Raw genomic sequence first — 27,685 nt, forward strand, 5'->3', positions numbered from 1 at the left:
CCTAAACATCTCTTTGACACTTTTCATTCCCTACTCAACCCAAGAGTGTGGGCCCAAACCAAGGATCTCCGCGCTGACAATCTGGCCAATTATTTCAAAGAAAAAATTGACCATATCCGACAGGAAATTTTCTCCCAATCCCCTCATACCATGCACTGTCCTCCCTACCCCACTGTATCTAGCTCACTCTCTGACTTTGAACAAGTCACATAAGAAGTGATCAGGCTCCTTGCATCTAGACATGCATTTAAAGCTGTTACGCTCGCGCCCTGACTGGTGGGCGTGAGCTCGGGGGTTTTGTGGCCCCACTGTGCCACAAACCAGACTACCCTGGAAGGGGCGTGACTATGACAGCTGCCTGGGTTTTCACTGGAGCCTCTGATGGTGAGGACAGGCTTGTGCAGCAGGCAGCTGCCAGGTGCTACTCCAGGGTGGTGTCTGGCTGTGGCTGCTGATCCCACTTGGGAGACAGGAACACCAGGATTGGTGCGGGCATTAGGCAGGACTGGCAGAAGAGCACGGCTGGAACACAGACGAGTAGGCTGGCACGGCTGAGACAGGGCTGGCAGAGACACGGCAGAGAACACAGGGCTGGCAGAGACACGGCAGGAAACAGGACTGGCTAGGACAGCAGGAACACAGGACTGGAAGGCAGGGCAGGAACGGCAGGATTGGCAGGAACACAGGATTGGGAGGCACGGCAGAGAACACAGGACTGGTTGATGTGGTATATGAAGGAACAGGTAAGGGCCTGTTCACACTGGACGTGCAGGTACAGATTTGTAGTTTGGAACACAGGGCTGGCAGAGACACGGCAGAGAACACAGGGCTTGCTAGGACGGCAGGAGACAGAACTGACTTAGGACGGCAGGAGACAGGACTGGCTGGGACGGCAGGAAACACAGGACTAGCTGATGAAATATTAGAATCAGGCTGCACTCAGATGACACCCGAGTGCAGTCCAATTGTGAGTGAGATGAAGGAACAGGTAGGGATATATATTTTGGAGGAACAGGTAGGGACCTGTTCACACAGGAGAGGAGTGAAAGACTGCAGATAGGAATGGAAAAGCAGCAAGCGGTAGCGTAGCGACAAAAGCTGAGCAGAGCCACAAAGAATGTGGAGAGAAGCTGCAGCAAGAGATACTGCAGAAGCTAAGCAAAGTGGAACCGCAAGGATTGCAGAGGGGAACTGCAGCAAGAGGTTTCCGCAGCAACGGGAGCGGAGCAGAGTAGAACGGAGCAGAACCGCAGAAGTGCGGAGCAGCGGCAAAGCCACCAAGATGCAGAGCAGGCAGAGCCGCAAGAGTGCGGAGTGCAAGCAGACCGAGAACACAAGGAAAGACACAGCAGGGAAGGAAGGCACACACAAGGAGACCGAGACAAGACTAAGTACAGACAAGGCAATGGAACAAGACACAAGGACAAAGACACAAGGACCAGGATATTCTGCCTCCTGGAGGGCGGACAAAGATAAAGGCAAATGCACAGAGAAAAGCCTCCAGAGAGGGAGCAACACAGAGCTAGACCTGGCAAACTCAGAAGCAAAACACTAACTGAGCAAACACATTGCACAGGCCCAGACCACAGGGTGGAGCAGCACTATATACAGGAGGCCGCTCGGTAATTGGTCAGGAACTGATTGGACAGGTGCACCTGATTCCTATAAGAACCAGAGAGTTCAGGCGCCGGCCCCCTATACACATAGCCATGAGGCATGCACAGAGCAGAGGAACAGACTATGGAGCTGGCAAGAAACAGAAACCACATCATGGCCTGGAGCAGTGGGTAAGATTGTGTGAGAGATGTGAGGCCATGACGTGATGCCAGCAGAGTTGTTACAAAAGCCACCTTTGAATTTTAGAAAAAATAGGGTGACAGTGATACAGTGGTCAAATGTGTTTCCTGATCTAAACCCAATAGAACACCTATAAGGAATTCTGAACAAATAAGTTGTCCATCACTCTCTATCCAGCATCCAGGCTTTAACCCCGTAATCCCATATGACGTACTATCCCGTCGAGGTGACCTGGGACTTAATTCCCAGGGACGGGATAGTACGACATAGGCGATCAGCCGCGCTCATGAGGGGAAAACTGCTTTATCAATTTTACCAAATGCAGAACGGTATAAATGACCCCCCCCCAAAAAAAAAGAAATTCATGAATTTCTGGTTTTTGGTCATTCTGCCTCACAAAAATCAGAATAAAAAGAGATCAAAAAATGTCACGTGCCCGAAAATGGTACCAATACAAATGTCAACTCATCCCGCAAAAAACAAGACCTCACATGACTCTGTGGACCAAAATATGGAAAAATTATAGCTCTCAAAATGTGGAGACGCAAAAACTATTTTTTGCAATAAAAAGTGTCTTTTAGGGTGTGACAGCTGCCAATCATAAAAATACGCTAAAAAAACCAGCTATAATTAGTAAATCAAACCCCCCTTCATCACCCCCTTAGTTAGGGAAAAATAATAAAATTTAAAAAATGTATTTATTTCCATTTTCCCATTAGGGTTAGGGTTGGGGCTAAAGTTAGGGTTGGGGCTAAAGTTAGGGTTAGTGCTACAGTTAGGGTTGGGGCTAAAGTTAGGGTTATGGCTACAGTTAGGGTTGGGGCTAAAGTTAGGGTTAGGGTTGGGGCTAAAGTTAGGGTTGGGGCTAAAGTTAGGGTTACAGTTGGGGCTAAAGTTAGGGTCAGGGTTGGGGCTAAAGTTAGGGTTGGGGCTAAAGTTAGGGTTAGGGTTGGGGCTAAAGTTAGGCTTAGAGTTGGGGCTAAAGTTAGGGTCAGGGTTGAGACTAAAGTTAGGGTTAGGGTTGGGGCTAAAGTTAGGGTTACAGTTGGGGCTAAAGTTAGGGTTAGGGTTGGGGCTAAAGTTAGGGTTGGGGCTAAAGTTAGGCTTAGAGTTGGGGCTAAAGTTAGGGTCAGGGTTGGGGCTAAAGTTAGGGTTAGAGTTGGGGCTAAAGTTAGGGTTAGGATTGAGGCTAAAGTTAGGGTTGGGGCTAAAGTTAGGGTTTGGGCTAAAGTTAGGGTTAGGGTTGGGTCTAAAGTTAGGGTTAGGGTTTGGATTACATTTACGGTTGGGATTAGGGTTGGGATTAGGGTTAGGGATGTGTCAGGGTTAGAGGTATGGTTAGGGTTATGGTTGGGATTAGGGCTAGGGGTGTGTTGGAGTTAGGAGTATGGTTAGGGTTGGGATTAGGGTTAGGGGTGTGATGGGATTAGCGGAGTGTTGGGGTTAGGGGTGTGGTTAGGGTTGGGATTAGGGTTAGGGGTGTGTTGGGATTAGGGGTGTGGTTAGAGTGGTTCCCCCCGCGTATGGGGTATCAGTGTACTCAGAACAAATTGGACAACAACATTTGGGGTTCAATTTCTCATCTTACCCTTGGGAAAATACAAAACTGACGGCTAAAAAATAATTTCTGTGGAAAAAAAAAGAATTTTTATTTTCACAGCTCTGCGTTATAAACTGTAGTGAAACACTTGGGGGTTCAAAGTTCTCACAACACATCTAGATAAGTTCCATAGGGGGTCTAGTTTCCAGTATGGGGTCACTTGTGGGGGGTTTCTACGATTTAGGCACATCAGGGGCTCTCAAAACGCGATATGGCGTCCTATCTCAATTCCAGTGAATTTTGCATTGAAAAGTCAAACGACGCTCTTTCCCTTCCGAGCTCTGCCATGCACCCAAACAGTGGTTTACCCCCACATATGGGATATCAGCATACTCGGGACAAATTTGGGGTCCAATTTCTTCTGTTACCCTTGGGAAAATAGAAAATTGGGGGCAAAAATATCATTTTTGTGAAAAAATATGATTTTTTATTTTTATGGCTCTACATTATAAACTTCTGTGAAGAACTTGGTGGGTCAAAGTGCTCACCACACATCTAGATAAGTTCCTTAGGGGGTCTACTTTCTAAAATGGTGTCACTTATGGGGGGTTTCAATGTTTAGGCACATCAGGGGCTCTCCAAACGCGACATGGTGTCCTATCTCAATTCCAGTCAATATTGCATTGAAAAGTCAAACGGCGCTCCTTCCCTTCCGAGCTCTGCCAAGCGCCCAAACAGTGGGGTACCCCCACATATGGGGTATCGGCGTACTCAGGACAAATTGTACAACAACTTTTGGGGTCCAATTTCTCCTGTTATCTTTGGTAAAATAAAACAAATTGGAGTTGAAGTAAAAAATTTTGTGAAAAAAAAGTTAAATGTTCATTTTTTTTAAACATTCCAAAAATTCCTGTGAAACACCTGAAGGGTTAATAAATTTCTTGAATGTGGTTTTGAGCACCTTGAGGGGTGCAGTTTTTAGAATGGTGTAACACTTGGGTATTTTCTATCATGTAGACCCCTCAAAGTTAATTCAAATGTGAAGTAGTCCCTAAAAAAAATGGTGTTGTAAAAATGAGAAATTGCTGGTCAACTTTTAACCCTTATAACTCCCTAACAAAAAAAATGTTGGTTCCAAAATTGTGCTGATGTAAAGTAGACATGTGGAAAATGTTACTTATTAAGTAATTTGGGTGACATATCTCTGTAATTTAAGGGCATAAAAATTCAAAGTTGGAAAATTGCGAAATTTTCAAAATTTTCGCCAAATTTCCATTTTTTCATAAATAAAGACAGGTAATATCAAATAAATTTTACCACTATCATGAAGTACAATATGTCTCGAGAAAGCAGTGTCTGAATCATCAGGATCCGTTGAAGCGTTCCAGAGTTATAACCTCATAAAGGGACAGTGGTCAGAATTGTAAAAATTGGCCCGGTCATTAACGTGCAAACCACCCTCGGGGGTTAAGGTCTTAAAAGAGATTGTGCTTGAAGAATGAAAAAGATAGATGTTGCAATGTGTTGCCAACTTCCATGCCTAGAAGACTTGGTGTTGTCCTTAAAAATCAAAGTCATACTATAGATGTTGTAGTTTTTAATGTGGTGTGTATTCAATTAGTATCAACTAATTTCATTAAACCAGATTTTGTAATGCAAGTTATGTTACTAACCTTACTTTCGTGTCACGGGCTAAAAAATGGTCAGTGAGATATTGATTAAAATCATATTTTCAAAAGGGGTGTATTCATTTATGTTGAGGACAGTGTGTGTATGTTTATGTTAACAACTTTTTTTCAGTTTTTGCTTGTTACTTATTGTGTTTTTATGTACTTGCTCAGATGAATTTCATGATCACTTCTCCTGTGGACCTCCATCTATTCATTCATCATCATCTTCACATCAGTCAGAAAGTCTGGACATCTATGACCTTGAACAAGTTAATTCAATTTTTAGAAAATTTTCTCTGGAAAGGTAATGTCAGATCCTATACATATGTACAGGGCTTTTTTTCAGTTCCCACTACTTTCCCTTTTATATGAAGTCTGGAAATGTTTCTGTTGTTGCAGACCCTTTCGACCATCTGTAACTTCAACAGGACGAAACAAGTCCACAAATCACCAGGTGAACTACACAACACTAGATGGAGATAATCTCATGATGGAAATCTCAATAATTGGTGGTAATGAAAGAGGTATTTTCATCAGCTCAGTAAAGCCAGGATCAGGCTCAGAAAAGGCTCTTCTAAAAGAGGGACAGCAGCTTTTAATGGTGAGTTCAGCAAATAACTTACTGTAGAATTTAAAAGGGTTGTGGAGGCGACCCGATCCGTGGCCCTGGGTGTTGTGAATTCTGTTGTCAAGCTCCCTCCTGTGGTCATGAATGGTACTTCGGCTGGTTCTGTCCATGGGCTTCCTCTGGTGGTGGTGTGTGGGGCTGCGGCTTCTGAGGTTCCTTCCACAGGTGACGAGGTTAATTCGTTAGCTGGCTGCTCTATTTAACTCCACCTAGATCATTGCTCCATGCCACCTGTCAATGTTCCAGTATTGGTCTAGTTCACTCCTGGATCGTTCTTGTGACCTGTCTTCCCAGCAGAAGCTAGTTCCTGCTTGTTTTTCTTTAGTTTGCTATTTTTCTGTCCAGCTTGCTATTTTGATTGTTGTCTTGCTTGCTGGAAGCTCTGGGACGCAGAGGGAGTCATTATATGAGGGGGCTGCCTTTTCCTTTGGGGAATTTCTCTGCGGCAAGGTAGGCTTTATTTTTCTATCTTTAGGGCTAGCTAGTTGCTTAGGCTGTGTCGAGTTGCATAGGGAGCGTTAGGAGCAATCCACGGCTATTTCTAGTGTGTGTGATAGGATTAGGGATTGCGGTCAGCAGAGTTCCCACGTCTCAGAGCTCGTCCTATATTATCAGTAACTATCAGGTCATTCCGTGTGCTCTTAACCACCAGGTCCATTATTGTCCTGACCACCAGGTCATAACAGTACAGGTGGCCCAAAGTACTAATGCATCTCAATAGAGGGATACGAGAAGTTCTGAGACCATTTTTTTTTCTTTGCAGTGTGTTTTGTCTCTCTTTTCCCCTTTACCTCTGGGTGGTTCAGGATACAGGTGTAGATATGGACATTCTAGGTCTGTCCTCTTGTATGGATAATCTCACTGCAAGGGTACAAAACATTCAAGATTTTGTGGTTCAGAATCCAATGTTAGAGCCTAGGATTCCTATTCCTGATTTGTTTTTTGGGGATAGATCTAAGTTTCTGAATTTCAAAAATAATTGTAAATTGTTTCTTGCTTTGAAGCCTCGCTCCTCAGGTGACCCTGTTCAACAAGTGAAAATCATTATTTCTTTGTTACGTGGCGACCCTCAAGACTGGGCATTTTCCCTTGCGCCAGGAGATCCGGCATTGCGTGATGTTGATGCGTTTTTTCTGGCGCTCGGATTGCTTTATGATGAACCTAATTCAGTGGATCAGGCAGAGAAAATCTTGCTGGCTCTGTGTCAGGTTCAGGATGAGGTAGAGCTATATTGTCAGAAGTTTAGGAAGTGGTCTGTACTCACTCAGTGGAATGAATGTGCCCTGGCAGCAATTTTCAGAAAGGGTCTCTCTGAAGCCCTTAAGGATGTCATGATGGGATTTCCCATGCCTGCTGGTCTGTATGGGTCTATGTCTTTGGCCATTCAGATCGATCGACGCTTACGTGAGCGTAAAGCTGTGCACCATTTGGCGGTATTATCTGAGCATAGACCAGAGCCTATGCAATGTGATAGGACTTTGACCAGAGCTGAACGGCAAGAACACAGACGTCGGAATGGGCTGTGTTTTTACTGTGGTGATTCCACTCATGCTATCTCCGATTGTCTTAAGCGCACTAAGCGTTTCGCTAGGTCTGCCACCATTGGTACGGTACAGTCGAAATTTCTTTTGTCCGTTACTCTGATCTGCTCTTTGTCATCCTATTCTGTTATGGCATTTGTGGATTCAGGCGCTGCCCTGAATTTGATGGACTTGGAGTTTGCTAGGCGCTGTGGTTTTTTCTTGGAGCCCTTGCAGTATCCTATTCCATTGAGAGGAATTGATGCTACGCCTTTGGCCAAGAATAAGCCTCAGTACTGGACCCAATTGACCATGTGCATGGCTCCTGCACATCAGGAGGATATTCGCTTTTTGGTGTTGCATAATCTGCATGATGTGGTCGTTTTGGGGTTGCCATGGCTACAGGTCCATAATCCAGCATTGGATTGGAATTCTATGTCTGTGTCCAGCTGGGGTTGTCAGGGAGTACATGGTGATGTTCCATTTTTGTCTATTTCGTCATCCACCCCTTCTGAAGTCCCGGAGTTTTTGTCGGATTACCGGGATGTATTTGATGAGCCCAAATCCAGTGCCCTACCTCCTCATAGGGATTGCGATTGTGCTATCAATTTGATTCCTGGTAGTAAGTTTCCTAAGGACCGACTGTTCAATTTATCTGTGCCAGAGCACGCCGCTATGCGGAGTTATGTAAAGGAATCCTTGGAGAAGGGTCATATTCGCCCGTCGTCGTCACCATTGGGAGCAGGGTTCTTTTTTGTGGCCAAGAAGGATGGTTCTTTGAGACCTTGTATTGATTACCGCCTTCTTAATAAGATCACAGTCAAATTTCAGTACCCTTTGCCGCTGCTGTCTGATTTATTTGCTCGGATTAAGGGGGCTTATTGGTTCACCAAGATAGATCTTCATGGTGCGTATAATCTTGTGCGTATTAAACAGGGCGGTGAATGGAAAATAGCATTTAATACGCCCGAGGGCCATTTTGAGTACCTGGTTATGCCATTCGGGCTTTCCAATGCTCCATCAGTATTTCAGTCCTTTATGCATGACATCTTCCGAGAGTACCTGGATAAATTCCTGATTGTATATTTGGATGATACAGTGGGGCAAAAAAGTATTTAGTCAGTCAGCAATAGTGCAAGTTCCACCACTTAAAAAGATGAGAGGCGTCTGTAATTTACATCATAGGTAGACCTCAACTATGGGAGATAAACTGAGAAAAAAAAATCCAGAAAATCACATTGTCTGTTTTTTTATCATTTTTTTTGCATATTATGGTGGAAAATAAGTATTTGGTCAGAAACAAACAATCAAGATTTCTGGCTCTCACAGACCTGTAACTTCTTCTTTAAGAGTCTCCTCTTTCCTCCACTCATTACCTGTAGTGATGGCACCTGTTTAAACTTGTTATCAGTATAAAAAGACACCTGTGCACACCCTCAAACAGTCTGACTCCAAACTCCACTATGGTGAAGACCAAAGAGCTGTCAAAGGACAACAGAAACAAAATTGTAGCCCTGCACCAGGCTGGGAAGACTGAATCTGCAATAGCCAACCAGCTTGAAGTGAAGAAGTCAACAGTGGGAGCAATAATTAGAAAATGGAAGACATACAAGACCACTGATAATCTCCCTCGATCTGGGGCTTCACGCAAAATCCCACCCCGTGGGGTCAGAATGATCACAAGAACGGTGAGCAAAAATCCCAGAACCACGCGGGGGGACCTAGTGAATGAACTGCAGAGAGCTGGGACCAATGTAACAAGGCCTAACATAAGTAACACACTACGCCACCATGGACTCAGATCCTGCAGTGCCAGACGTGTCCCACTGCTTAAGCCAGTACATGTCTGGGCCCGTCTGAAGTTTGCTAGAGAGCATTTGGATGATCCAGAGGAGTTTTGGGAGAATGTCCTATGGTCTGATGAAACCAAACTGGAACTGTTTGGTAGAAACACAACTTGTCGTGTTTGGAGGAAAAAGAATACTGAGTTGCATCCATCAAACACCATACCTACTGTAAAGCATGGTGGTGGAAACATCGTGCTTTGGGGCTGTTTCTCTGCAAAGGGGCCAGGATGACTGATCCGGGTACATGAAAGAATGAATGGGGCCATGTATCGTGAGATTTTGAGTGCAAACCTCCTTCCATCAGCAAGGGCATTGAAGATGAAACGTGGCTGGGTCTTTCAACATGACAATGATCCAAAGCACACCGTCAGGGCAACGAAGGAGTGGCTTCGTAAGAAGCATTTCAAGGTCCTGGAGTGGCCTAGCCAGTTTCCAGATCTCAACCCTATAGAAAACCTTTGGAGGGAGTTGAAAGTCCGTGTTGCCAAGCGAAAAGCCAAAAACATCACTGCTCTAGAGGAGATCTGCATGGAGGAATGGGCCAACATACCAACAACAGTGTGTGGCAACCTTGTGAAGACTTACAGAAAACGTTTGACCTCTGTCATTGCCAACAAAGGATATATTACAAAGTATTGAGATGAAATTTTGTTTCTGACCAAATACTTATTTTCCATCATAATATGCAAATAAATTGTTAAAAAAACAGACAATGTGATTTTCTGGATTTTTTTTTCTCAGTTTGTCTCCCATAGTTGAGGTCTACCTATGATGTAAATTACAGATGCCTCTCATCTTTTTAAGTGGTGGAACTTGCACTATTGCTGACTGACTAAATACTTTTTTGCCCCACTGTATTTTGGTCTTCTCGGATGATTGGGAGTCTCACGTGAAGCAGGTCAGAATGGTGTTCCAGGTCCTTCGTGCGAATTCTTTGTTTGTGAAGGGGTCAAAGTGTCTCTTTGGAGTTCAGAAGATTTCATTTTTGGGTTTCATTTTTCCCCCTTCTACTATAGAGATGGACCCTGTTAAAGTCCAGGCCATTTATGATTGGACTCAGCCGACATCTGTGAAGAGTCTGCAAAAGTTCCTGGGCTTTGCTAATTTTTATCGTCGCTTCATCAGTAATTTTTCTAGTGTTGCTAAACCGTTGACTGATTTGTCCAAGAAGGGTGTTGATGTGGTCAATTGGTCTTCTGTGGCTGTGGAAGCTTTTCAGGAGTTGAAGCGTCGTTTTTCTTCTGCCCCTGTGTTGTGCCAGCCAGATGTTTCGCTTCCGTTTCAGGTCGAGGTTGATGCTTCTGAGATTGGAGCAGGAGCTGTTTTGTCGCAAAGAAGTTCTGATGGCTCGGTGATGAAACCATGTGCCTTCTTTTCTAGAAAGTTTTCGCCTGCTGAGCGCAATTATGATGTTGGCAATCGAGAGTTGTTGGCCATGAAGTGGGCATTCGAGGAGTGGCGTCATTTGCTTGAAGGAGCCAAGCATCGCGTGGTGGTCTTGACGGATCACAAGAATTTGACTTATCTCGAGTCTGCCAAACGGTTGAATCCTAGACAGGCTCGTTGGTCGCTGTTTTTCTCCCGTTTTGATTTTGTGGTTTCGTACCTTCCAGGCTCTAAGAATGTGAAGGCTGATGCCCTGTCAAGGAGTTTTGTGCCCGACTCTCCGGGTGTTCCTGATCCGGCGGGTATTCTCAAAGAGGGGGTAATTTTGTCTGCCATCTCCCCTGATTTGCGGCGGGTGCTGCAAAAATTTCAGGCTGATAGACCTGACTGTTGCCCAGCAGAGAAACTGTTTGTCCCTGATAAATGGACTAGTAGAGTTATCTCTGAGGTTCATTGTTCGGTGTTGGCTGGTCATCCGGGAATCTTTGGTACCAGAGATTTGGTGGCTAGATCCTTTTGGTGGCCGTCTTTGTCGCGGGATGTGCGTTCTTTTGTGCAGTCCTGTGGGACTTGTGCTCGGGCTAAGCCCTGCTGTTCTCGTGCCAGTGGGTTGCTTTTGCCCTTGCCGGTCCTGAAGAGGCCCTGGACGCATATCTCTATGGATTTTATTTCGGATCTCCCTGTCTCTCAAAAGATGTCGGTCATTTGGGTGGTTTGTGATCGCTTCTCTAAGATGGTCCATTTGGTACCCTTGTCTAAATTGCCTTCCTCCTCTGATTTGGTGCCATTGTTTTTCCAGCATGTGGTTCGTTTACATGGCATTCCGGAGAACATCGTTTCGGACAGAGGTTCCCAGTTTGTTTCGAGGTTTTGGCGAGCCTTTTGTGCTAGGATGGGCATTGATTTGTCTTTTTCCTCGGCTTTCCATCCTCAGACAAATGGCCAAACCGAACGAACTAATCAGACTTTGGAAACATATCTGAGATGCTTTGTTTCTGCTGATCAGGATGATTGGGTGTCCTTTTTGCCTTTGGCTGAGTTCGCCCTTAATAATCGGGCCAGCTCGGCTACTTTGGTTTCGCCGTTTTTCTGCAATTCTGGTTTCCATCCTCGTTTCTCTTCAGGGCAGGTTGAGTCTTCGGACTGTCCTGGTGTAGATACTGTGGTGGATAGGTTGCAGCAGATTTGGACTCATGTGGTGGACAATTTGACATTGTCCCAGGAGAAGGCTCAACGTTTCGCTAACCGCCAGCGCTGTGTGGGTCCCCGACTTCGTGTTGGGGATTTGGTTTGGTTGTCATCTCGTTATGTTCCTATGAAGGTTTCCTCTCCTAAGTTTAAGCCTCGTTTCATTGGTCCGTATAAGATTTCTGAGGTTCTCAATCCTGTGTCGTTTCGTTTGACCCTTCCAGCTTCTTTTGCCATCCATAATGTATTCCATAGGTCATTGTTGCGGAGATACGTGGCGCCTGTGGTTCCATCCGTTGATCCTCCTGCCCCGGTGTTGGTTGAGGGGGAGTTGGAGTATGTGGTGGAGAAGATTTTGGATTCTCGTATTTCGAGACGGAAACTCCAGTACCTGGTCAAATGGAAGGGTTATGGTCAGGAAGATAATTCCTGGGTCTTTGCCTCCGATGTTCATGCTGCCGATCTGGTTCGTGCCTTTCATTTGGCTCGTCCTGGTCAGCCTGGGGGCTCTGGTGAGGGTTCTGTGATCCCTCCTCAAGGGGGGGGTACTGTTGTGAATTCTGTTGTCAAGCTCCCTCCTGTGGTCATGAATGGTACTTCGGCTGGTTCTGTCCATGTGCTTCCTCTGGTGGTGGTGAGTGGGGCTGCGGCTTCTGAGTTTCCTTCCACAGGTGACGAGGTTAATTCGTTAGCTGGCTGCTCTATTTAACTCCACCTAGATCATTGCTCCATGCCACCTGTCAATGTTCCAGTATTGGTTTAGTTCACTCCTGGATCGTTCTTGTGACCTGTCTTCCCAGCAGAAGCTAGTTCCTGCTTGTTTTTCTTTAGTTTGCTATTTTTCTGTCCAGCTTGCTATTTTGATTGTTGTCTTGCTTGCTGGAAGCTCTGGGACGCAGAGGGAGCGCCTCCGCACCGTGAGTCGGTGCGGAGGGTCTTTTTGCACCCTCTGCGTGGTCTTTTTGTAGTTTTTTGTGCTGACCGCAAAGCTACCTTTCCTATCCTCTGTCTGTTCAGTAAGTCGGGCCTCACTTTGCTAAATCTATTTCATCTCTGTGTTTGTAATTTTCATCTTTACTCACAGTCATTATATGTGGGGGGCTGCCTTTTCCTTTGGGGAATTTCTCTGAGGCAAGGTAGGCTTTATTTTTCTATCTTTAGGGCTAGCTAGTTCCTGAGGCTGTGTCGAGTTGCATAGGGAGCGTTAGGAGCAATCCACGGCTATTTCTAGTGTGTGTGATAGGATTAGGGATTGCGGTCAGCAGAGTTCCCACGTCTCAGAGCTCGTCCTATATTATCAGTAACTATCAGGTCATTCCGTGTGCTCTTAACCACCAGGTCCATTATTGTCCTGACCACCAGGTCATAACACCTGGGCTCCCATGTAAAAGGGATATTGATTAAAGTTTATGTTCATGTCGCACCTGTGGTATTCGGTCAGTAGGGACCGACGCTGCTTAAAGGGGTCCTCTGGGGTGATGATATACTGATGAGTTGCCCGCCAGGGCCGTGGGGTACTCGGTTCCGGGTCCAGTACTTAAGGGCCAATGTCACGGCCGCGACCCGGTCCGTGGCCCTGGGCTCCCATGTAAAAGGGATATTGATTAAAGTTTATGTTCATGACGCACCTGTGGTATTCGGTCAGTAGGGACCAATGCTGCTTAAAGGGGTCCTCTGGGGTGATGTTATGGCAGCTAGATGGTATAACTTCCCACAGGTGAAGTATGTCCCCAGGGCTCCCGGTGTATAGGTGAAGATGGTGAGAAGTGCAGTGAAGAACGAGGACACAGGATTGCAGTCTTTTTACCTGGTTTACTGTAGCTTCAGGCAACCGCAGTCCAGGGCACCAGATTACAGGACAGGCAGGGTCCTGCGGGCTTGGAAGCGAATCCAGAGTCCCCTTCACCAGGTGGAGATGAAAGCCTTCCTCAAAGCATGGTGGTGTTGTAGTCCCTTACTGCCTATGGCTTCTGATAAGGTCCTTACAGTTCCTCTCAGTCCCTCATAAAGGTTAGGCCACAATCTGTATGACAGGTGAAGCAGGCCTTTTTACAGGGTCTCTATCACGACCCGGGCCCTATAAGTATCACTGTGTCTCCTGGGTGTAAAGGAGGACAGGTAACCTGAAGTTCAGCTGTCCTGCCGGTTTCAGCTATGCCACTTAGAGTTCAGCACGGCTACGGTCTTCCGGCTACCAAAATCTGCGCCAGCCAGGGAGGTAGCTAATTCACTGCTCTGCTCCGCTGGTATCACTCTCCTGTGCCTTTTCTCTCCTGCACACTTTCCACAAGCTGTTCGTTTTTTCTAAGTTCTCTTTTCTCCAGGAGCTGTAGTACCTTGGACTACATGGCCCCTTCAGACCTTCTGACACTCTGTCTGCCCTCGTCTCTGTCCTCTGACAGAATCCTCATTAACTGACTCTTCCCTCCAGACCAGAATGTATTTATAAGGGAGTTCACCCTAAACCAGGTTTAGAGCTCCCCTTCTGGCCTGGAGTGTGAACTTGTTGTGTGTATGTGATTACATACATGTGTCCTTTAGTTATGTATTTTTCTATTCCCAGAGAACCCCTTTAATATAAGACGTGAAGACTATACATCCTGTTGGGTGGTAATATCAAATGAGCTCCAAGATCAGAGGAGAATGTGGATCACTTGTTACCTAGGTATAATGTTTTAACCCCTTAGCGACCACCGATACGCCTTTTAACAGCGGCCGCTAAGGGTACTTAAACCACAGCGCCGTTAATTAACGGCGCTGTGGAAAAAGTAAATAGCGCCCCCCAGAGTCGGATTTTCTCCGGGCTCTCAGCTGCCGGGGGTAGCCGAGACCCCAGAGAACATGATTCGGGGGGGTTTTTAACGACCCCGCATTTGCGATCGCCGGTAATTAACCGTTTACCGGCGATCGCAAAAAAAACAAAAAAAGCGATCTCTTTTTAATTTCTCTGTCCTCCGATGTGATCGCACATCAGAGGACAGAGAAAAGGGGTCCCAGATAGCCCCCCGATACTCACCTATCTCCCCCGGTGCTTCTCGTGGCTCCCGGGGGGCGCCACCATCTTCAAAATGGCGGGCGCATGCGCAGTGCGACCGCCGGTCGGCACCGGGAGAATCTTTGGGGTCTCGGCTGCCGGGGGTAGCCGAGACCCCAAAGAACATGATCGGGGTCGGTTTTACCGACCCCTGTTTTGCGATCGCCGGTAATTAACTGTTTACCGGCGACTGCAAAAAAAAAAAAAAAAAATCAAAGTGTAATTCTCTGTCCTCTGATCGCACATCAGAGGACAGAGAAATAGGGGGATTCGGGGACCCTATTATACTTACCGGTGTCCCTGGATCCTCCTGCTGCTCCTCCTGGCTGCCGGGGAAAAGAAAATGGCGGGCGCATGCGCAGTGCGCCCGCCATCTATCGCCATCTGCCGGTCCACAGGAGAAGAGCAGTTGGGGCTAAAATTAGGGTTAGAGCTAGGGTTAGGGCTAGGGTTAGGGTTAGGGTTAGGGCTAGGGCTAGTGTTAGGGCTAGGGTTAGGGCTAGGGTTAGAGCTAGGGTTAGGGTTAGGGCTAGGGTTAGGTTTAGGGCTAGGGTTAGAGTTAGGGCTAGGGTTAGGGTTGGGACTAAATTTAGGGTTAGGGTTGGGGCTAAATTCAGGGTTAGGGTTCTTTCACACTTACGTCGGTACGGGGCCATCGCAATGCGTCGGCCCGACATACCGACGCACGTTGTGAAAATTGTGCACAACGTGGGCAGCGGATGTAGTTTTTCAACACATCTGCTGCCCAATCTATGTCCTGGGGAGGAGGGGGCGGAGTTACGGCCATGCATGCGCGGTCAGAAATGGCGGACGCGACGTACAAAAAAAGTTACATTGAACGTTTTTTGTGCCGACGGTCCGCCAAAACACAACTGATCCAGTGCACGACGGACGCGACGTGTGGCCATCCGTCACGATCCATCGGCAATACAAGTCTATGGGCAAAAAACGCATCCTGCGGGCACATTTGGAGGATCCGTTTTTTGTCCAAAACGACGGATTGCGACGGATGCCAAACGACGCAAGTGTGAAAGTAGCCTTAGGGCTAGGGTTAGGGTTGGGGCTAAAGTTAGGGCTAGGGTTGGGGCTAAAGTTAGGGTTAGATTTGGGGTTAGGGTTTGGATTAGAGTTGGTATTAGGGTTAGGGTTGGCATTAGGGTTACGCTTGGGATTAGGGTTAGGTTTGGTATTAGGGTTAAGGTTAGGGTTGTGATTAGGGGTGTATTGGGATTAGGGTTAGGTTTGAGGTTAGGGTTGAGATGAGGATTAGGGGTGTGTTGGATTTAGGGTTTTGATTAGGGTTATGGTTAGGGTTGACATTAGGGTTGTTTTGGGGTAAGGGTTGTGATTATCGTTAGGGTTAGTGATTAGGATTATGGATCGGGTTGGAATTAGGGTTAGGGGTGTGTTGGGTTTAGGGTTGGAGCTAGAATTGGGGGTTTCCACTGTTTAGTTACATCAGGGGGTCTCCAAACACGACAGCCAATTTTGCGCTCAAAAAGTCAAATGGTGCTCCCTCCCTTCTGAGCTCTGCCATGCGCCCAAACAGTGTGTTACCCCCACATATGGGGCATCAGCGTACTCGGGATAAATTGGACAACAACTTTTGGGGTCCAATTTCTCCTGTTACCCTTGTGAAAATAAAAACTTGGGGGCTACAAAATCTTTTTTGTGGAAAAAAAAATATTTTTTTATTTTCACGACTCTGCATTCTAAACTTCTGTGAAGCACTTGGGCATTCAAAGTTCTCACCACACATCTAGATAAGTTCCTTGGGGGTTCTAGTTTCAAAAATGGGGTCACTTGTGGGGGGTTACTACTGTTTAGGTACATCAGGGGCTCTGCAAACGCAACATAACGCCCACAGACCATTCTAAGTCTGCATTCCGAAACAGCGCTCCTTCCCTTCCGAGCTCTGCCGTGCGCCCAAACAGTGGTTTACCCCCACATATGGGGCATCAGCATACTCGGGATAAATTGGACAACAACTATTGCGGTCCAATTTCTCCTGTTACCCTTGTGAAAATAAAAACTTGGGGGCTACAATATCTTTTTTGTGGAAAAAAAATGTTTTTTATTTTCACGGCTCTGCATTCTAAACTTCTGTTAAGCACTTGGGCATTCAAAGTTCTCACCACACATCTAGATAAGTTCCATGGGGGGTCTAGTTTCCAAAATAGGGTCACTTGTGGGGGTTTCCACTGTTTAGGCACATCAGGGGCTCTCCAAACGCGACATGGCGTCCAATCTCAATTCCAGACAATTCTACATTGAAAAAGTAAAATGGCACTCCTTCTCTTCCAAGCTCTGCGGTGCGCCCAAACAGTGGTTTACCCCCACATATTGGGTATCGACGTACTCAGAAGAAATTGCACTACAACTTTTGTGGTCTAATTTCTCCTGTTACCCTTGTGAAAATAAAAATTTGGGGGCAAAAAGATCATTTTTGCAGAAAAAATGTGATTTTTTTATTTTCACGGCTCAACGTTATAAACTTCTGTGAAGCACATGGGGGTTCAAAGTGCTCACCACACATCTAGATAAGTTCCTTAAGGGGTCTAGTTTCCAAAATGGTGTCACTTGTGGGGGGTTTCCACTGTTTAGGCACATCAGGGGCTCTCCAAACGCGACATGGCGTCCGATCTCAATTCCAGACAATTCTACATTGAAAAAGTAAAACGGTGCTCCTTCACTTCCAAGCTCTGCGGTGCGCCCAAACAGTGGTTTACCCTCACATATGGGGTATCGACGTATTCAGGAGAAATTGCATATTGCATAACAAAATTTATGGTTACATTTCTGTTTTTACACTTGTGAAAATAAAAAAAATGGTTCTGAATTAAAATGTTTGCAAAAAAAAGTTAAATGTTCATTTTTTCCTTCCACATTGTTTCAGTTCCTGTGAATCACGTAAAGGGTTAATAAGATTCTTGAATGTGGTTTTGAGAACCTTGAGGGGTGTAGTTTTTAGAATGGTGTCACACTTGGGTATTTTCTATCATATAGACCACTCAAAATGACTTCAAATGTGATGTGGTCCCTAAAAAAAAAAAAGGTGTAAAAATGAGAAATTGCTGGTCAACTTTTAACCCTTATAACTCCTAACAAAAAAAAAAAATTGTTTCCAAAATTGTGCTGATGTAAAGTAGACATGTGGGAAATGTTATTTATTAACTATTTTTTGTGACATATCTCTCTGATTTAAGGGCATAAAAATAAAAAGTTTGAAAATTGCAAAATTTTAAAAATGTTCGCCATATTTCGTTTTTTTTCATAAATAATCGCAAGTAATATCGAAGAAATGTTACCACTAATATGAAGTACAATATGTCACGAAAAAACGATCTCAGAATCAGCGGGATCCATTGAAGCGTTCCAGAGTTATAACCTCATAAAGTGACAGTGGTCAGAATTGCAAAAATTGGCTCGGTCATTAAGTACTAAATTGGCTCTGTCACTAAGGGGTTAAAACACAAACATTTCAATATTAAATGTTTTATTTGAATTTTATTAGTAAACGTGGCATCCATATTTTAAGTGAATCTTCACCATTTTTATATCTATATATCTTTGGCAGTATATGCTGATTAATTTTTTGTATTTCTTCATTGCTGGCAGAGACTTGTTTTTTTTTTTTTATGTATTTCTGATACAGAACACTATTTCCCTTGCATGGACATAAATGTAAGATGTAATATGTTGCGCCCACCCAAGGATGGAGCGGGGTAGTGTTATACGTACAGTAGCACTCAGTGATTAATAAGAACCCGTCATCAGCTCAAAAGTGGCCAGTTCCTGTTCTTATTTTATTGCTTTTGAGCAGTTTTTTTTAAACTCACCATACGGTCACAGAGATATGGTCCTTTTTACTTAGTGCTAATTTTTACTATCTTTTACAAGGGGGTGTGGCTCATAGTGTAATAATGCAGCCTAAAGAAATGCCCCCAGAGAATCCAGTGTGTCACCCCCACTGTCCCCTTGGTAAAGGTCCTAATAATCAGCACTAAATAAAAAGAGCCATATCTATAGAAATTGTATGGTGGATTTAAAAATAATGCAAAAATTTACATGGGAACAACGGGAAATAAATATGTACAAAAACTGGTCACCTTGGAACTGTTCCTCTGTAATAGGAACTTGTCGGGTCGGATAATGATATCAAACTGTAGATATAGGGTTAATATGCAAATTGATAGCATTATTCGAAAGTTGCCTGGCTGTCTTACTGAAAGTGCGGACCTGGGGAAAATGAATTGGTGTGGCTATAGCCACTGCTCACAGCACAGAGCAATGGCTTCAAGCACGCCCCGCACTTGTCTAATAGGCAGCTATGCCCAGAGCATGGCACCGCGGTCCGTGACTTGTCAGTCCGTGCCAGAGCATGCTTACAGACACCACTCTCAGTTATGTGAGGGGTGCGTCACATCGGTGCGCCTGCATGACTGAAAGCTGGCGGCTCCCTGGAGGAATAAAGTTAATTTTCTTCCAAGTGTCACCTTCCTATGGCTCTAAACCTGCAGAATAACCCTATATCTGTAGCTAAATAGCGTTATCTGACCCAACAGCTTCCCTTTAGGCATTACACATGAGTCTCTGGAGCTCCATCCAGTGGCGGCTGCTCCCAGCATAACTTTGTCCATGCATGGGATCTCGAGGAGTGTATATAAAAAAAGTAGAAATATATGGAAATTTATGGAATAGAATATTTGCTCCAAGCTTTTAGAAATATGTGCAATGTTTGCAACGTTTGGTGATAATCTAGACTTTGATGGCCACACTTGCCGGTGCTTCCTTTTTAGCACCAGAAGATAGTCATGGTCGGTCTAAATCAGTATGGCCATTAGAGTGTTAGGCTGGAGTCACACTCAGCGTAAGACAATACGGTCCGTATATTACGGCCGTAATACGCTGAAAAGTCCCCAAAATAGTGGTCAGTAGACACATACATGTATATATATTATTACTTCATACAGCGCTAGATAGCTTTAAAGCCGGTAATTCAATTACCGGCTTTTGCTATCTCCTTCCTAAACCCGACATGATTTGAGACATGGTTTACATACAGTAAAGCATCTCATATCACCATTTTTTTTCATATTCCACACTACTAATGTTAGTGGTGTGTATATGCAAAATTTGGCCGTTCTAGCTATTAAATTAAAGGGTTAAATGGCGGAAAAAATTGGCGTGGGCTCCCGCGCAATTTTCTCCGCCAGATTAGTAAAGCCAGTGACTGAGGGCAGATATTAATAGCCTGGAGAGGGTCCACGGTTATTGGCCCCCCCCTGGCTAAAAACATCTGCCCCCAGCCACCCCAGAAAAGGCACATCTGGAAGATGCGCCTATTCTGGCACTTGGCCACTCTCTTCCCATTCCCGTGTAGTGGTGGGATATGGGGTAATGAAGGGTTAATGCCACCTTGCTATTGTAAGGTGACATTAAGCCAAATTAATAATGGAGAGGCGTCAATTATGACACCTATCCATTATTAATCCAATACTAGTAAAGGGTTAAAAAATACACAAACACATTATTAAAAAGTATTTTAATGAAAAAATCACAAAGGTTGTTGTAATATTGTATTCTACGCTCAATCCACTCACTGAAGACCCTCATAGTAACATAGTAACATAGTTAGTAAGGCCGAAAAAAGACATTTGTCCATCCAGTTCAGCCTATATTCCATCATAATAAATCCCCAGATCTACGTCCTTCTACAGAACCTAATTGTATGATACAATATTGTTCTGCTCCAGGAAGACATCCAGGCCTCTCTTGAACCCCCCGACTGAGTTCGCCATCACCACCTCCTCAGGCAAGCAATTCCAGATTCTCACTGCCCTAACAGTAAAGAATCCTCTTCTATGTTGGTGGAAAAACCTTCTCTCCTCCAGACGCAAAGAATGCCCCCTTGTGCCCGTCACCTTCCTTGGTATAAACAGATCCTCAGCGAGATATTTGTATTGTCCCCTTATATACTTATACATGGTTATTAGATCGCCCCTCAGTCATCTTTTTTCTAGACTAAATAATCCTAATTTCGCTAATCTATCTGGGTATTGTAGTTCTCCCATCCCCTTTATTAATTTTGTTGCCCTCCTTTGTACTCTCTCTAGTTCCATTATATCCTTCCTGAGCACCGGTGCCCAAAACTGGGCACCGGTGACCCTCGATCTGTAACAAAAAAAAAAACAACAATATACATATCTTCCGAAGATCTGTAAAGTCCCATGATGTAAATCCATCTGAAGGGGTTAAAATATTTTGCAGCAAGGAGTTCTGCTAATGCAGCGCTGCTCCTTGCTGCAAAACCCCGGAGAATGAAGGTAAAGTAGGTCAATGACCTATATTTACCTTCATTTGCGGTGAGGCGCCCTCTGCTGGTTGTTCCTAGATCGTGGGAACTTTCCTAGAAAGCTCCCAGGCTCGAGTTCATAAGAGGCGCCCTCTGCTGGGTGTCCTCATATGAACTCGAGCCTGGGAGCTTTCTAGGAAAGTTCCCACGATCTAGGGACAACCAGCAGAGGGCGCCTCACCGCAAATGAAGGTAAATATAGGTAATTGACCTACTTTACCTTCATTCCCCGGGGTTTTGCAGCCACGAGCAGCTGCATTAGCAGAGTTCGTGGCTGCAAAATATTTTAACCCCTTCAGATGGATTTACATCGTTGGCCGTTACAGATCTGCGGAAGGTATGGATATTGTTGGTTTATTTTTTTTGTTGTTGTTACAGATCGAGGGTCTTCAGTGATTGGATTGAGCGTAGAATAAAATATTACAACAACCTTTGTTTTTATTTCATTAAAATAATTTTTAATAATGTGTTTGTGTTTTTTTTAACCCTTTACTGGTATTGGATTAATAATGGATAGATGTCATAATTGACGCCTCTCCATTATTAATTTGGCTTAATGTCACCTTACAATAGCAAGGTGGCATTAACCCTTCATTACCCCATATCCCACCGCTACACGGGAATGGGAAGAGAGTGGCCAAGTGCCAGAAATGGCGCATCTTCCAGATGTGCCTTTTCTGGGGTGGCTGGGGGCAGATGTTTTAGCCAGGGGGGGCCAATAACCATGGACCCTCTCCGGGCTATTAATATCTGCCCTCAGTCACTGGCTTTACTACTCTGGCGGAGAAAATTGCGCGGGAGCCCACGCCAATTTTTTCCGCCATTTAACCCTTTAATTTAATAGCTAGAACGGCCAAATTTTGCATATACACACTACTAACATTAGTAGTGTGGAATATGCAAATAAATGGTGATATGAGATGGATTACTGTATGTAAACCATGTCTCATATCATGTCGGGTTTAGGAAGGAGATAGCAAAGCCGGCAATTGAATTACCGGCTTTAAAGCTATCTAGCGCTGTATGAAATAATAATATATATACATATATGTGTCTCACTGACATATATATATATATATACCTATTCTATGTGTACACATTTATTCTACCTATTCTACTGTAAGCTGTCAGTGTGATTTTACTGTACACCGCACTGAATTGCCGCCTTTTCTCTCTAACACCGCTGCGTATTTCTCGCAAGTCACACTGCTGGCCCGTGTGTAATCCGTATTTTTGGGGCTTCCATAGACTTTCATTGGTGTTTTTTTTGCGCAATACGGTGACAAACGCAGCATGCTGCGATTTTCTACGGCCGTAGAAAGCCGTATAATACTGATCAGTAAAATACGGCAGATAGGAGCAGGGGCATAGAGAATAATTGTGCCGTTTGTTTGGCGAGTTTTACGGACGTATTTTCTACGCTCTTACGTCCATAAAACTCGCTAGTGTGACAGCAGCCTTAGACATATCCGTGGATCAGCAAAGTGCTGGCGCCCCGCTCCACTGAGATATGAAGCAGATAGGCAGCGATAAAGAGAAGGTTACACTAATTCTCTGCACATTTCCCCTACAGATTTGAGAGAAGTCTATGTTGTAAAAAAAAAAAAAGGAAGTGAGAGGTTTTAGAGAAATGAAATTGTTATCTGATCCCAAATTATTATCTTTATTCTTGCAGCTGGATGGCTGTATTAAAGGAAGAAAACAATCTGTTCCCATGGATGTATGTACAAAAGAAGAAGCTCACTGGACCATACAGAGATGTAAAGGACCTGTTACTGTGCACTATAAGGTTAACGATGAAGGTGAAGAAAATTCCGACACAATTTCTGTCTCTTCTTTATCTTTACATTATAAAATCATGTACAAATAACCACTAATTAAACGTCTCATACATTTCTACTGTAAGACAGCCATCCCCGGTGGCAGCGTAACTGAGCTGTTAACAAAAGGATCCGATCTTTAAATTATACTGCTTTTGCTCTAAAAAAAAAATCTATCTGGGGAGAATCAGAAGGTCCCCATACACAATACCGTTTATGCCCCCCAAATCGTCATGTTCTACCAGCATTAATCATTTGTGTATGGCCAGCTCTGACCCCTTCAGGCTACGTGCACATGTTGCGGAAAGTCCTGCGGATTTTTCCGGACTGATTTTGGTAAATCCGCAGGTAAACCACACTGCGGATTACCTGCGGAATTACCGTGGATTTACCATGTTTCCCACCTGCGGATTCCTATTATGGAGCAGGTGTAAACTACTGCGGAATCCTCACAAAGAATTGACATGTTGCGGAATAAACATCACTGCGTTTCCGCACGTTTTTTCCGCAGCATGTGCACTGCGGATTTTGTTTTTCATAGTTTTACATGGTACTGTGAACTCATGGAAAACAGCTGCGAATGCGCAGCGTCAAAACCGCTGCGGATCCGCAGCAAAATCCGCAACGTGTGCACATACCCTCACAATCTTTGACGTACTGGTATGTCAAAAGTCATGTCCCTTCCTTTGATGTGGGCTCGTACGCTGAGCCGCATCTTTCCCTGCACATGACAGCTGGTTTAATCAGCTATCATGTGCCTCTAACAGCTTCAGATGGAAAATCGCAAGGTCATGAAGGGGTTAAAGAGGTATTCCCATCTCGAAAATCCTTTTACAATATGTAGTAGGTGTAGTAATAATAATAATATTAGCAAATACCTCCAATTCGAAATGTAGTATAGTTCTTCTCATTCGCTATGTTGCTTTTCCCATACGGGGCATTGCAGTACCTTAGGTATCCATATATACTACATTTGTAATTGGAGGTATTTGATAATATTATTATTATTACATCTAATACATATTAGAATAGGATCTTGGACAAGAAGTATAGCTAAACGTTAAATATTATGTTGTAGCCCCTTAAAGATAATCTGTCACCTGGATTATGCTACACCATCGCAGAGAAGCATAATATAGGGGCAGAGACCCTGATTACAATGATTTGTTTTTTTACTGGGAAGCTTGCTGTAGTTTTGATAAAATAACAGTTTTCTCTGCTGCAGATCTATCGGTTCTCTGAATGCTGAGCTCTATATAACCATACCCACACCACTGATTGTCAGCTTTATGTGTACACTGTGCATAGGCAGAAAGCTACCAATCAGTGGCAGTGGCGGAGTTGGACTTCCTGGCAGCAGGTTTACTAGTCTTCTAGTGATAAAACAGTGACCGTGGATGTTCAAATAATGTTTTCTCTGAAACAACGCAGTGTTTCAGATTAAAACATACACGGCTGCAATAATGCAGCCAGACTGATTCATACTGCCTGTGGACTGAGCAGCATGAATTTCAGGGCGGGTTCACTTAAACACTGAGAAAAAGTGATTGCCCTATGTCCACGGACATGTATATGTAACACCCCAGGAAACCGGTTGTTACAGTGGCATTGCTTTCCTCACGGGGAGAGTGATGTCATGCTTGGAAGCAAGAAAGGATCCCTTTAACAGGTATTCAGCACATACAACACTGTTCTGACTCCAGGCCAGAAGGGGGAGCTCTGAACCCGGTTTCAGGGGAGCTTCCCTAGATATAGATATTGTAAGATTGCTCTCACTAAGTGTATTGGGAGACACTCGCTTGGCACAGGATTAACGTAGTCAGGCACGATTTTTCGCGTAAACACAGTCTATACGGTTTATTAAAGTGTCATAAACCGGGTTGCGCACAGTTCACATTATACTTTTCATCAAACACAATAGGCACCAACTGGTGATATTAACTTGCAGCTTTGTCTTAAACACTTCATTTACGGCTTTGTTTCACGGACACGAAACATGCTGGACCTCTCACTTCGCCCAGTTACCATGGGTGTCCGTACGCTGTACAGTTCACCAATGTCCCAAGTCACATACAGCGCACATGACACTGGGTCGCGGTCTCTAAACACGCCGAACCTCACTCCGTTAAGGCACCGTGGGAGACCACACAGTTCATGGAACATCACAAGCACCAACATTCTGTATAGGTACCTGACTGGAGCTCCTGCTCCACCTGTTGACTCCTTGTCAGTCCACTCCTCCGGGAAAGCTGCCTCACAGGGATCACCAACTTCCCTGGGCGGCATATCTTAGTCAGTCCAGACCCACCGGAGGATGGTAGCTTCCCCAACACGGACCATCCAGAACCAGAGTCTTACTGTGTGCTATTCAGGGATCCGGTCCTACTCCCAGAACCTCCCAACACCCCAGCATGTGCTCTTCAGGAAGCCTCCTCCCAGTTCTTCCAATGCCAGTTGCCCAGTGTGCTATTCAGGATTCCTACTCCCAGGAAATCCAACACACTGGCATCTCCTCCTCACATGAACCGCACATGTGACCTGTCCAGGTGCTATTCAGGACCTCGTCCAACACCCCAGGCATATGACCTGTCCAGGTACTATTCAGGACCTCGTCCAACACCCCAGGCATATGACCTGTCCAGGTGCTATTCAGAATGTCAGTCCAATACCCCAGGCATATGACCTGTCCAGGTGCTATTCAGGACGTCAGTCCAACACCCCAGGCCACTAGCAAGTCCAAAGCCCCACCATGTGCTCTTCAGGACTCCTACTCCCAGGAAATCCAACACACCAGCATGTGCTATTCAGGACTCCTACTCCCAGGAAATCCAACACATTAGCATGTGCTCTTCAGGATTCCTACTCCCAGGAAATCCAACACATACTTCCAGGACCTTCACCACTCAGGTCCAAACACTGGAACCACACAGGAACATGTGACCCACACCCTGGTCACATTATATACCCTTGTCCACTCCCCTGGGTGGGAGTGTGGATGTGTTGCTAGTTTGTCCCGCCCATCTCACATAACTAGCTTAGTAAGTCTCCCTTACAACTACACCATACATATAAACACTCTTGAGGGACTACAGGTCCCAGAACAACAACATTGCATCAGACTTACCACGCAGACTCCCTCTGCGACACATTTCGGCCACTCACAATTCTGCCAATCACTGTTTCACCACCAATATAACAACAGATATGCCTCCATGCACATCCCAAGGAGCACTCACAGCGCCCCCTAGCTGCCACAGGGGTCACTGCATCACAATATATATATATATATATATATATATATATATATATTCTGGTCTGGGGGTGGAGTTATTTAGTCTGTCAGAGACAGGGAAGGAGTTCAGTCTGTGAGAGGAGAGTGAAGAGAGTGGAAGCAGACAGAGAGAGTCTGATAGGAAAGCTGGGGCCGTGCAGCCACGTGAGGTGCTGCAGCTCCCCTGAAGGAACGAGAACAGAGCAGTCTGTAGGAGACTGAAAGGGGAAGAGAAGAACAGGAGAAGTGAAGAGCTGGAGGGGAGCTGCGACTGAGCGCTGAAGCGCAGAATTCCGGTAGCCGGAAGACCAAGGTTGTGGGTGGGGGTAACTCTATGCCCCACGGCAGAAACAGGTGGACAGGAAATTGCAGGTCGCCTGTCCTACCATTAACATCCGAAGGCACAGTATCAGATAGAGCCCAGAGTCATTTGAGAGACACCTGTAAAAAGGCTCACGTTACCTGCCATGCGGTAGTGTCCTACCAACAAGGGGGACAGAAAGAACGTGAGGACCTTGTGTGAGGCCTAAGGCAGCAAGGGACTACAACACAGTGCTAGAAGGAAGGCTTCCAACCCCACCTGGCTAGTCAGGATTCATGAGTCGCCTCCAAGCAGGCCAGACCATACCAGTACCTGTGATCTGGTACCCTGGACTGTGGCTGCCTTACACCAGTAAAGAGGTAATGAGACTGCAACCTTGTGTCTTCTGTTTCTTACTACACCATCTTTATCTACTATACCGGGAGCCCTGGGGACAAAGCTTCACCTGTGGGAAGCCATACCATCCCTGCTGTTATAACATCACCCCAGTGGACCTCTTTAAGCAGGTGGCGTCACAAACATTCTTATTCCTAAAAACCCCTTTAAAGACCTTTCCTTTAATTTAGATGCCCAGGGCCACAGACCAGGTTGCTGCCACCGTGACGACCCCTTTAATGACCACCGGACCAGGCCCGAGTACCGCACGATCCTAGCGGGCGCTCTATATATACAGCTTGCTTACCGAACCCAGTATAGACCATAATGTACCTGTGCATTCTTGTGTTTTTACTTTTCATCAGGTTATAGAAAACTACTAAAAGATCTTGAAGAAGGGAAAATTCGTTCTGGAGACTCTTTTTTCATCAGATTAAATCTAAACATTTCTAACCATTTGGACAGCTGCACAATGTCTGTACAATGCGATGAAATTGTCCATGTTCTTGACACCATGCATCAGGGAAGATACGAGTGGCTTTGTGCCAAGATGGATCCGTTTATTGAAAGAAACCTGGAATCTGGGACTATTCCTAGCTACAGCAGGTGAGTGATATTTACCCAACAGGCAGGGACGGTGTTAGGCTATGTTCACACGTTGCTTTTTTTCTGCAGTTTTTTTTTTGCTGACGTATTTAATGCAAATTTTCAGCTGAGTTTTACAGTACCAGCAAAGTCTACGAGATTACAGAAATCTCATGCACACACATTAGTTTTATTTTCCTGACTGATTTGGAAAACTGCAGCATGTCACTTCTCTCGGCGTCTTTTCACCATATTTGCAGCGTTTTTTCACCCATAGGAAACAATGGGTAAGTGCAAAAACGCAGCAAAAAACGCAGATCAGTTTTTGCTGCGGTTTTTGAGCAAAA

At 45.1% G+C, this 27,685-nt stretch overlaps 1 protein-coding gene across 1 annotated transcript in view; it reads left to right on the plus strand.

Annotated features, from left to right (window-relative positions):
• Positions 1-27,685, plus strand: part of CARD11 (caspase recruitment domain family member 11) — a 214,293-nt gene that overhangs the window by 144,036 nt on the left and 42,572 nt on the right. Inside the window, exons 14-17 of the mRNA XM_069733924.1 lie at positions 5,179-5,311; positions 5,407-5,608; positions 22,641-22,767; positions 27,119-27,359. Coding sequence (XP_069590025.1) covers positions 5,179-5,311; positions 5,407-5,608; positions 22,641-22,767; positions 27,119-27,359 — 703 coding nt within the window. The remainder of the gene's footprint in view (positions 1-5,178; positions 5,312-5,406; positions 5,609-22,640; positions 22,768-27,118; positions 27,360-27,685) is intronic.

The sequence above is a fragment of the Ranitomeya imitator genome, chromosome 7 (genome assembly GCF_032444005.1).
Source record: "Ranitomeya imitator isolate aRanImi1 chromosome 7, aRanImi1.pri, whole genome shotgun sequence".
Classification (NCBI taxonomy): domain Eukaryota; kingdom Metazoa; phylum Chordata; class Amphibia; order Anura; family Dendrobatidae; genus Ranitomeya; species Ranitomeya imitator.